Source organism: Stomoxys calcitrans, chromosome 3, assembly GCF_963082655.1.
Source record: "Stomoxys calcitrans chromosome 3, idStoCalc2.1, whole genome shotgun sequence".
Taxonomy (NCBI): Eukaryota; Metazoa; Arthropoda; class Insecta; order Diptera; family Muscidae; genus Stomoxys; species Stomoxys calcitrans.
In genome coordinates, this window is record NC_081554.1 from 198254071 (window position 1) to 198266793 (window position 12723).

Here is a 12723-nt window from a genome sequence, read left to right on the forward strand (position 1 = left end):
CAAAATCGGCGGAAAATCGTTTCTTGAAGGTTAAATTATTATCCAAAATTTAGCCGCCTGATTGTTTCATACATATGATTGTTTCATTCATGTAAAAGGACATTTAGAGATGATCAAAGAATAGAGCTGTCTTAGAGAGATAGTCATAAAATGTGAATAAAATGTTTTGTTGTAAAAACATAGTGGCTTTCGAAATAATATATATTTTTAATTTTTTCAAAATTACGATATCAATGTAAATGCTCTAAATAATTATAATTTCATCCAAACCGGACAAGGGAATCGAAGATCAGGCATTAATGTGTGAATAAATTTCATGTTTTTCAAATATTGCCGCTAGGAAGTTGAAACCTATATCAGTTAGTTCTTAGAATTTTAAAAGCTTCATTGAGGAAGGAAATCTGTGGAAGTTGGTCTGTAACTTCAGATGTGGCAAGCTGTACAACATTTTTCAAACCAGAGGTGACCAACTTTGACTAGTCCATGGATTAGTCCCTGTACACATTAGGTTCTCACAATCCTGCCCACTTCTAGATAGCACCAGTAAGGAAAGCCAAAAGTCGGGCGGGGCCGACTGTATACTACTGTACACCTACCCCATAAGAACAAAGTGGGAGCTATATCCGATTCTAAACCCATTTTGATGGACCTCGGCCGATGTTTTCGGATGAATTATTAAATAATTTGTATCAAATTTTGAGATAATTTATTCAAACTGTTGTAACTCCGGTTGACGAATGACAACATTATTGCCAATTACTCAAATTCTGACTAACATATAAAGGGTGATTTGTCAGCTATTATCTTTTTGCCAACACTGATTTAAACAGCTCACACACGTTTCGTGTTTTGTATCACTGTAGAACATCTTCAATTTGGTCTATAATTTAACCATGAATCGTCTTACAAACGAACAACGCTTGCAAATTATTGAATTTTATTATCAAAATGCGTGCTCTGTTAAGAAAGTTCATAGCGCAACTCTTTCATTGAGCTCATTTTTAGCTCAATGGGTACGTATATAAGCAGAATTGTCGATTTGGGAGTGAAGATCAGGCAGAAGCATTGGAAGATCTACCATTGCATCTAGTAAAAGTCACAGTTTGGTACATTATGGGGTGGTGGCATCATCGGAACGTTCTTCTCCAAAGATGAGGCGCAGTCACGGTCAACATTAGCATGAAATAATCTTCAAGCATAAAATTATATGGACCGTACTATCGATTCAAATAAATAGTCCATGCGTTTTATGATTTTGGTATGTTTTATTCTTTTTAACTTTCCTATATGGAGCTATGTCAAACTCTGAACTGATTTCGACCAAACTTCAAAAATATTATGGTAGTCGTCGAGGAAAGTGATGTGGAAAATGTTTTCAAGATTGGTCAATAGATGCGATGTCGAGCAAACTTCTTAGATATTGTGGTATTCGTCGAAGCGATGTGCCAAATTTGGTCAATAAATGATGTTGCAGTGGCTCTAGTGGTGAAAATCGGGCGATATCTCTATATATATATATATATATATATATATATATATATATATATATATATATATATATATATATATATATATATATATATATATATATATATATATATATATATATATATATATATATATATATATATATATATATATATATATATATATATATATATATATATATATATATATATATATATATATATATATATATATATATATTATATATATATATATATATATATATATATTATATTATATATATATATATATTATATAATATATATATATATATATATATATATATTATATATATATATATATATATATATATATATATATATATATATATATATATATATATATATATATATATATATATATATATATATATATATATATATATATATATATATATATAATATATATATATATATATATATATATATATATATATATATATATATATATATATATATATATATATATATATATATATATATATATATCGGGCGATATCTTATAACTAATGTATATATATATAATGTCGAGAATCAAGAGGAAATTTTTCCTGCCAAAGAATCGGTTAACAAATGTCTCCATTATTGCAATATTATTCCAAATCGGACGAACATAAATATCTTAACCGATTTTTTACTCTTTCAAAAGGCTTCGTCTTTTGGCCAAACAAGACACCATTACCAATTTTGAAGACGATCGGACGAAAATTGCGACCTATACTTTGTACACAAATTAACATGGACAGACGAACAGACAGACGGACATATATATCTAAATCGAATCAGAAATTGATTCTGAGTCGATCGGTATACTTATCAATAGGTCTATCTCCCTTTCTTCGGGGTGTTACAAACAAATGCACTATATTATAATACCCTGTACCACAGTGATGGTGTAGGGTATAAGAATATACTTTAGAAAGAAATTTTAAAGATTTCTTTATCAGTTCAATATTTGCAGAATTATTACAAAGACCTATTGATTTGCTACCACGGTGGGCCGCACTGCTTTCTTAAATTAGAGGGGATGCCAATTGTCCACCTGACCTCTCAGTATTATGTAAATGTTATCGTTAAATAACAACATATTCCCTTACACGTTAAAGCATTTTTCCATCAAACAAACTTTTATCCTTTAAAATTCATATACCTCATAATTGTGCATGCAAATGTGAAGCATATTTCCTCTTTAAATCACTTTTCGTTTTGCATACATTTTTTGTTTGGTATGGCGTTTAAATGTTAAAACTTTCATACCCATAATAATTGTCGGTGACCTTTATGTATTTTCCAAACAAACTCTAGACCAGACAGACAGACGTAAACATGATACCGACGACAAGTAACTCCAAACATATCCATGGAAAGTTTATGGCGTCTGCTGCGGCTAAACCCCAAACCAATGACAAACAGACAGACGTTGTACAGCAACAAACAAAGCTTGCTTGGGCTCTCTCTCTAGCTCTGTTTTGGGATGTGGACCCACAAATATCCTGGTCAACCATTTTTGGGGGAAATGCGTAACAAACAAAAAGCAACCCTCATAATTTTTACTCAACATTGGAGTGTGCCAGGATATCAAACATTAAATATGCTGCTTGGCAGAGGTTGGGATGTTGTGTTTGTAAACAGCATTCATCAGTCTAAAGGAAAAAGGACATCAGAGGCCGAATGGAATTAGGAGTTGTTGTTAGTTGGAGCTCTCTCTTCTCACTCTGGAGTTTGGACCCAAAGACTTGTATATAAATTCAAAAGCAGCCATTAACAACCAACAGCACCCTAGCAGAGAATACTTTAAAACGCAGATGCTGGGGAGCCCATAAAAGGAGCTCTGCTACGGGGGGGGCACAGCAATTTTACCATCAAATGTTTCTGATGACAATCATTTCGGTCTGCTGAAAAGCTTTAGAAAAAACACTATTTTGGTATAGCCCCATAGGACAAAGGTATGCTAATGGGTTTTATTTCGGTTGGGGGTTTGTTGCTGAGGTTTGTGTTTTTTATCTTAAAATTTTGGTTATAGGGGTAAGAAATGTTATTTTTGTCATGAACTGGGAGTCATCGTTATAAACACGTTTCCAGATTTTGTAGCTAACAGTCGTCTTAAAATCATGTAATAAATAAAAATAGTCGTCTTAAAAACATGTGAATAAATAAAAATGGTCGTCTTAAAATCATGTGAATAAATTTTTCCCACATTTGTTGACGAAAATATCCAAAAACCCCATGCTGGGAAAAATGTTCGAAAATTTTGATTTTTCAGTAAGAAATTTCCATCAATTCGAGGTTGAATTAGGCTAAAAAATGTATACCCCACTTTTTTACGAAAACACCCAAAATCGCCATGCTTAGTAGAAATATTGAAAAAATAGGCATTTAAAAATGGCAGTAGAGGTCCAAATATAATTTTTAATGAGTTCAGAGATTAGGTTAGGCTAGAGTGGCAGTCTATTTTCTAAACAGCCTCATTTAGACTATTTTAGACCGCATACCACAGTAGTGACAGACCAGGCCTCTATTGGGAATCTAATTCACGGCTACGGCACTGGTCATCCGAGCACGCTACTAACTCGGCTACTGAGGCGACCGAATTCTGGGATTACTTGGGCTAAAAAATTTGTTAACAGTTTTTTTTGTAAAAATTTGGCTACATTTGTGGATGAATACCAAAGAACGATCTCATAAAAATTTAATTTAAAAAAATTATAGAAAATGTCCCCAAAAATAATTGTATATCTATTCAGAGATTTTTTATAGCTGAATCGGGAACGTCGTGCTACAGGGCCACATCTCCTGGTATTAAAGTTACAAATACCTCACAAATGTTGTCGAACGAAGTGAAAGGAACATTTATTTCAGATGTTCTTGCCAGGATTTGAACCCAAGTGTTAAGCGTAACAGGCAAAGATGCAAACCTCAGTGCCACGGTGGTTCTGTACATACATATATACATATGCTTTCTAAACTCTCTAACAAAACAATGGTAGACCTAAAACCAATAACCGCCTTTAAAATCACAACTCTGATTAAAAAAACAAGACTTTAAAAAATGTTCTTGTTTATTCCCTAGATTATTGCAAACACTGAAATAATCTAAATATTTATTATTCATATTTTTCAATATAAAATAAAACAGCTACCGTCTGCCCCTGCAGCCTCCAATGAAAATCTCATTTGCAGTATTAACAAACTCTATTCACGGTCGTTCTTCAGTTACTGGATAAACAAAGTCTCACTAAATATCCCCAAAGAGCCAACAAGTAAGCCGGCAAGCCCTCCTGCCTCTATGTCATACCAAGATGATGGGCCACCCTAGAAAAATGGCTCATATTTCCGTTTTGCATTTGAATGTTCCGCTGCTTCCCCGCACTGCACGAGTGAAAGTCATCAACCCAGCTGCTGGTGATGGTTATGTCGACTCCAACTCCAAAGTCATTTCCTCAACATGAGGCGATGTGATAGCGAAGATATCCTGGTTTCCAAAATGTCTTAGGTGGCAAGAAAGAAGGAAAACTTTTTCCTTAAGATATGAGCAAGAAGGACGAAGTGTAGAGAGAATAAAACTCCAAACTCCACAATAGTGAAAAATGAAAGTTAAACGTTTCTGTTTTTAACGACCCATTCAAACAGCTACTGCCCCCTACTATTCACACCATACTTGTACTTCACTTTGCAAAATCCGAAATTGTTGTGTGTATGAGTCGTAGAATGCTTCGACTGCTGAAAACCGTAACAACAACTTCCTGTTCCTGTCTACTGGGATTTCCAACTAAACCTACCACACACTTACAAGTGTGTGTGTGTATGCAGCTTTATCAAGCAACTAAGGAGTTTCTTTTGGGGGTTGTTGGATTTTGTGTTTTGTCTATACACTTGGCCATGTTCTACAAGTTTTCTAATTTCAGCAACAAGACTTATTTTCATTTTCTCTGCCAGCCAGGGTTTATTTGTTCAAACAATGACAAAGAAACTTGGGTTGTTTTGTTGCGAAACCCCCCCATAAAAAGACATTTTTTTTTTTGTGTGCCCAACTTGATGCCTGGCAATTTGGTAAGAGGTTTCACTTCCTGTGATATCTGCCCCAGGCTACAATGTTTGGCATCGAGTAATTTCCGTTAAACAATGTGATAAATTATATTAAATTTTGATTTGATAAAGTGGAGCAATTCGAGAGAAATTCAGCTTGATTTCATGGTATTTCACTCTAAGTGATTTGATTAGAACAGAAATTTCTCTTCATTGTGTTTAGGTGACTGTATTCCCGTTGTCGCGTCGGGTCGGGTTAAGGTAAGGGCTAAACATTCTATTTCGAGACAAGTAAAGGTTGATAAATGTTGAAACTCGAAGGTTTGACAACAAAAGGTTAATTGATTCTTGAATCTTCTCTTTAAAATGTCATTCGTATCTAATTGCCTGTTGAATGATGGGTAACTTATGATCCTTAAGCCTTTGGTATATTGGTGCTTGGGTGGATGGTGTGCGTGGAAGACATATTGCCATCGACTGACATATTGCTGTCAATTATTTTTAAATAAACCTGTTAATCTGGGACTTCTTTATATAAAACGCTAGTACTATGACAAGTATCTCTAATAATTCAAATTCGACAAGATTTTCTATAAACATTTTATTTCATTCTTATATGCGTTATATGGTCATATGTGAACAATTATTAAAATTATTTAATTACTTATTATTTCTTATCTAATTATTTATTGGGTTGCCCAAAAAGTTATTGCGGATTTTTCATATAGTCGGCGTTGACAAATTTTTTCACAGCTTGTGACTCTGTAATTGCATTCTTTCTTCTGTCAGTTATCAGCTGTTACTTTTAGCTTGCTTTAGAAAAAAAGCGTAAAAAAAGTATATTTGATTAAAGTTCATTCTAAGTTTTATTAAAAATGCATTTACTTTCTTTTAAAAAATCCGCAATTACTTTTTGGGCAACCCAATAGTTTGTTTAGTCTGTTTGCGCTCTTTTATTTTGATCTCTACAAAAATTTTTCTCAATAGTCGTTGAGTATGTATGGGCAACGTAATCAATTTGACAAAGGTGTTGATGCATGGATACATGCAATATCAGAAGTCGCGATTCACCATGCCAGTCGAAGTGTTTTGAAAAACAGCACACACTTGCCTAACTTTTGTAAAATCTTTGCAATGTTATTTTTGAATAGAAGGAATTGAATATGATTTCAAGCTGGAATATGTTCGAAAAATCACGAAAATTTCCATAATATGATTTTTTTTATGAATACCAAGTCTTGATGTTATTTTCAATAAAAAATTAAATTTAAATATATTTTGACAAAAATTCTAACCACATCGTATTTTTTTCTCAAGAGTACAAATTTCAAAGAAATTCTATCTTCAGGCAAAATTTATGTGAATTTCTTACTATGCCAATATTTCAGTGAAATTTTCTTTACATATAAAATTTCTACAAAATTTTCTCTTAAGAAAAACTTTCAATAAAACTTTCTTTTAAAATTGTAGTGAAATTTTATTTGGTGATAAAATTTCAGTGAAATTTTTTAATAGACAAATTTCAGTGACATTTTTCTAAGCAAAATTTCTCTAAAATGTCCCCAAATGAAAAAATTTCAATAGAACACGAAATTATATCGTACTTTTCTCTAAAGATGAAATTTCATTTATTCATTTTTTTACTACGTAATTTCAGTGAAAAATTCCTTAGTGGCAAAATATTAGTGAAATTTTCTTTTAACAAATATTGTGTTTTTGCGAAATCTGCTCTAAAGAAGAAAAAACGTTCTCAATACAAATTTTAATGAAAATTGTATATTTATGGTAGGACTTGCTTCAGAACGACTTAGCATTTTGCACACATGAAACCCTCACTTATTTTATGAAAGCTTTATTTCTCTCTTACACAAAAAACTTTAAAGCTTTAATAAATTGTGAGTATTTAGTTATATGGTTAAATAATTATTATTACTTATACGCTCCGTTACCCAATAATAATCAAAACATTGTTTTTGAAGGCAAACGTAAACGAAATGAAGACTAAAATGAAACATACTTGAGTTTTATAATAACTCAAGCTAATCCACGCTTCCTACACTTTCAACTTTGTTAATATATTAATCAATATGTAAATTTATTTAAAATAAGATTTTCTAACCCATCTTTATTGAAATAATATTTTAATTGAAAAAATTTCCGTAAATTTTTGTTTTAGAGTCTAAATAGGATAGATTCCTAGCTGGATTCATCTTTTCCAAAACTGATTTTCGTTGAAGATTCTGTTAAAGCATCAAATTTCAAAAAAGTTTCTATAAAAATTCAATTTTTGCAAAATATTTTATAAAAATTTAATTGAATTCAAAGAAGTTTTCTGAAGCCATAACAGTTTTTCAAAATAAAAATCATTTCGAAAAAGTGTTATGGTTTCAGAAAATTATTTTTAAGAAAATTGTTTTTTTTTTCGTAAAAACCGCTACGGAGGCATGTACTCTGTACGTGCCGTAAGTCTGGTATCAAGTGTATGGAGGTTAAATGTCAGGGGGCCGCCTCCTACCAAAATGTACATATAGACTGATCATGACAATATGACTCAAGTCAAAATAATTTGCATGAAAAGTACGATTATCCATCCAGGATGATTTACTTAAAGAATTTACATTCTTTATATAACCAGGAGCAGTATAGAGATTGACTTTATCAAATTTTGTCGATATTTTCGATGGTATGTCAAGGTCATGAATGAAAGATAAATTAAAAAAAACTTATCTAAATATATAATTAAATTTTAATTTTTTACTAAACTTTTAATTATTTTTACTAAAGTTCATTTCAAGTTTGTTTAACGTTTCAAAATTATTCATCAATTCTAAAACTTTAGAAGTTCTTAAAATGTTCAAAATATTTCACTTCTCTTTTTAGTCGATTGATATTTTTTTAATTTAGTTCTCAAAAGTTTGAAAGCAATACATTTTGTTTTGTTTTGAAGTAATCGTTCCCTGATAACCAATATACCGAATATCAAACGGTTACTAAATCAAGCTTTGAATCAATGCTACCCTCTAATGGAGTCAACCACTTGAGATTGCTGTCCCATCTACTATTCGATAACAAAATAAGTTTCTTTCCTCGTTTCTTTATACACACACAAAAGGTGAGAGCTTGGAAACTCTTAAACTCCATGTAGTCTTGCCACTTACCTATTCACCATGGTGTCATTGCCGTTTTGTATATTCTGTATGGTGGATGTATTTGCTACCGTTGATTTCTCCACTGCTGTGGTAGTTGTATTCGGTTGTTGGTGGATATCGGCTTTTATCGATAAACCGGAAGTGCTGTTTGGCTTCGTTTGCTTCGATTGCTGTTTGAAGCGGCTTAAGGCGAAAAATAACGCCAGCACTGCTTTTAGGCGGCCACAACAGATGTCGCTGGTGGTGATGTTATCCAAGCCAGAAACCGTTTGGGAGCGCAACACATTGAGGCAAGAATTGACGTTGTCGTACTGAAAAAAGCATGAGTAAATTAAATTTAGTATAGGGAATGGCCGTATAAACGTAAACGTTGAAATTTTAGATTCTTTGAAGTAAGGTTACCATGTTTGATTGCTCAGGAAAAAACAATAGAATTCAATGATAATGAAGAAAGCTTATACTAAGTTTGGGGCTGAAGGGTGCAGACTTTTTGCTATTGCTAAATAAATTGTACCAAAACAAGGAGCTAATTTGGGGATAATCCAATAGCTTTGATTAACCGTTTCTCTTTATTATAACGATACCTTGAAAACTACTGCAGTGGTTCGCACGTCCTTCTATAAGGCCGAAAACCTGTGTTTAAATTTCTGAACATCAGAAAATTTTTCAATGGTGGTTATCCCCTTCCTAAACCTGGTAACATTCGTAAGGTATCCTGCCATCCTTCTCTATCAAGTAGTGTCGCTATGCGGCACGCTGCACTGCGGGCGACATGACCGATTTAGCGCCTAAAAATTCAATTTTCAACTTTTTTAAAGTCGGAAAAATGGTATCTCAGTGGATCACATGTATGGATCGACTTAGAATATTAAGACCAATAATATATACAACGTATAGCGTCGCAGATCAATATTTCGAGGCGTAGCAAACGGAATGACTAGATAAATACATAAAAAAAAAAATAAATAAAACACTTGGAATATGTTTAGAATAAGCAAACCTGTTTTGTTGGCTAAGAACTACACTGAAAATATTTTTGTCCTTAATTCAAAGATTCAATCCAAAGATTAGCAAACTTAATTGAGAGATGATCAATTTTCCAACTTTTTAAGGAAGCATTCGTTTTCGTGAAAAGAATTTTCTTTCATATTAAGGTTTTTATATTTTAAATGGTAGGTCAATAAATCCTTAACTGAGAGTCTTGTTATTAAAGACAAAAATCTAAAATGAAGGTCAAAATATCGTTGAAAGTTAGGAAATTGACTTTTGGACAAGACAAAAGTGTACCTTAGTTAGAGGAGGAAAATAGCCTAGAATAACCAAATAGGAGCGCCTTTAAATATTTTGTTTTTTTATGTTAAGATGCTAAGTTTAAAAAATAATTTTTCAAAAAAATACTAATTGAACAATCATCTGTGAAGTAAAATAAGAATCATCCAATGATCGAAATTTGACGTGGGTGGTCGTGTGCATTAGTAAATACACGCAAAAAATAAGAGATTGGGACTTTTTTAGGAAAAAAAAAAATACTTCTATCATGAAGGTTTTCTTTTATTGTAACCGAGTAACGTTTCGCTTCAACATATCAAACGATAAACATAACCGTAGCATTATTGAACGTAGCTAACTTTGTTTATTGTAAACCGTTTAGCAGCTTCGCCTACGGTAAAAGGTCCTTTCTTCGGCTGTAAAACCAAAAACTTTTTAATTGCAAAAGTGCTTTGATAGTCGCAAACGATTGTTCGTGTACTAGACTAAAAAGTGATCTCTTGTCTCTCTCCTACTAGGAAGTATTTGAACGTATAGACCAGTGGTTGGCTAAAATACTCACACTATCACACCTTACTTTGTACGTATACAAGAAATACCAAGCGGGCCCATGGGGCTGCAAATAATTTCAATTGTGTGCTCTTCTCTGGTATAGTCACACTTTCACACACAACGTTTTCCCTGATGGTGATGGTTTTTCGCATGGCAAACTCTTAAAGTGACAATTTTTAAAATTCCGCTTTAAGTTCAAAATTCTGGTATGTCCAATGACAAAAATCATTAGAGCAACAAATAAACGGCTGCCAGGTACAAAAGGACACAACAAGAAATTCTAGGCACATACATCGTTTGGTAACATTTACGCAATAAAAAGATATCCATACCAAAGTAAGTATTTAAATGGGCGTAAACAACAACTCCCATAAGTACTTTTTTTGTTTCATGTATAGCTTAATGAATACGGGAGATCATAACATAAAACCACTTTGGAGTTGTGCGAAAATAAAGGTTTTTAATATAATTGTGTACCACAACATCGAAATAAATCCATATGAACTCTAAAAGAGTGCGAATTACCAACTGCAATCTGGTTATGCAAGTGCATATTTGTCCATTAAGGAACAGGGGGAAACTTCTCACACATCAATGAGTGCTGTCCGATTCAAGTTTGAGCTCAATGATAAGGGGCCTCTTTTTTATAGCCGAGTCCGAACGGCATGCCGCAGTGGGACACCTCTTTTGGGAGAAGTTTTTACTTGGCAGCTATACCATTTTTTTAAATGACCCCAGCATTCAATTAAAAAGAAAATGTATATAGGCATATATATATATAAGCATAACCTTAAACTAATTTATAAGAAAACTAAACGATTATTTGCTCAAGAATAAAAGGTATTGTCAGGATAAAATATCTTTATATTTGTCACAAACTCTTGCAAGAATTTATGGCAAAAAGCATGTACTTTTGTCGTAAATAAAGTCAAACGTTATTCAGAAAAGCAGTTTATTTGGCGAAAATTTCCTCTATGGGAGAAAATGGGAAAAAATCTTAATGGGAAAAAATCTTAAATTTTCATTTTTGTCCGTCTGACGTTTTTTTTTTGCAATAAAGGTGTAGATCACATTTTTACACAATCATTATATTTTTTTTCAAATTTTTTAACAAACTTTGTATTCGTCACAAATGTTTGCATGAATTAATCATAAAAGATGTAATTTTATTGTAAACAAAGTCCCAACGTTTGTTACAAAAGAAGTTTACTTCACGAACATTTCGTTTATGGCTACTATTATTTTTTCGTGTATAATTCCAACGGTGGTGGGTATAAAAACAACTTTTAAAATATGAAAAATTGTTTAAAGTTTTACAAAACACAGAAATACCAAAAAAAATTTTTGGTTTTTATTGTAACTTTATTCGGTAGAAAAAAATTTTATAAGCAAAACAAACAAAAATTACCTCGAGCGCCATAAGTTGAGCCGATCAACCAACCATTGCGCCCACAGTGCGCCGTGCGGACTCAGCCCAAAAAAGGAGGCCTCTTGTCATTGAGCTTACACATTAATTGGACTGCACTCATTGATATGATAGAAGTATCTCCTGTTTCTTAATGGCATTTTCATGGGAAATTTAGCAGTAGAAAAAGTACTTAAGACCTTCTCCCGTTAAATTTTTTCCATTTTAACCATATTTTTAATCAAAGTTGGATTATCTAACGCTTATTTTATTACAACAATTCTTATGTTTGTAGTCAAGTATACCCAAATCTTTCGTAAATCTTCTTCCATTCCATATTGTTCTTGTTTTCTTTTTCGTCAACTATTATCATCGATAAACTTTGTAATAGAAAAGAATAAAAACAAAAATTCCCTGATATTTTACTTCTTTGACTTTAAGCTCACTGTTTTTTTTTTTATCATGCATATGTTGTTGTTGTTGTTTTCTTAGAGCGATTATCTAGAAACTTTGTCGTTTCAAGAATTACATTTCATTTTTAATTATTTATTCTTGTACACAGACATGGTTGTCTTGCAGACGGACCTTGTTCTTCTTGCTATCTTTTCTAACAAAACTTTACCAGAAACGAAAATTTTCTTTTGTTTAATTGAGCGATTTTGATTGATCACCTTGGACACCTAAAAACTTATCTGTTTTCTTTTTTACAACATTAAAAGCATTCGTAAGAAAATTATTACATGAAAAACAACATTTCTGTAAGTAGAAAAGAAAAAAAAAACCAAAAAGAAAGATACGAACTTTTAATTAATCAACA

At 32.2% G+C, this 12723-nt stretch overlaps 1 protein-coding gene across 1 annotated transcript in view; it reads right to left on the minus strand.

Moving 5' to 3' along the window:
• LOC106088247 (protein sickie) overlaps positions 1–12723 on the minus strand; it is a 348338-nt gene that overhangs the window by 257560 nt on the left and 78055 nt on the right. Inside the window, exon 2 of the mRNA XM_059365006.1 lies at positions 8690–8991. Coding sequence (XP_059220989.1) covers positions 8690–8700 — 11 coding nt within the window. The 5' untranslated portion in view covers positions 8701–8991. The remainder of the gene's footprint in view (positions 1–8689; positions 8992–12723) is intronic.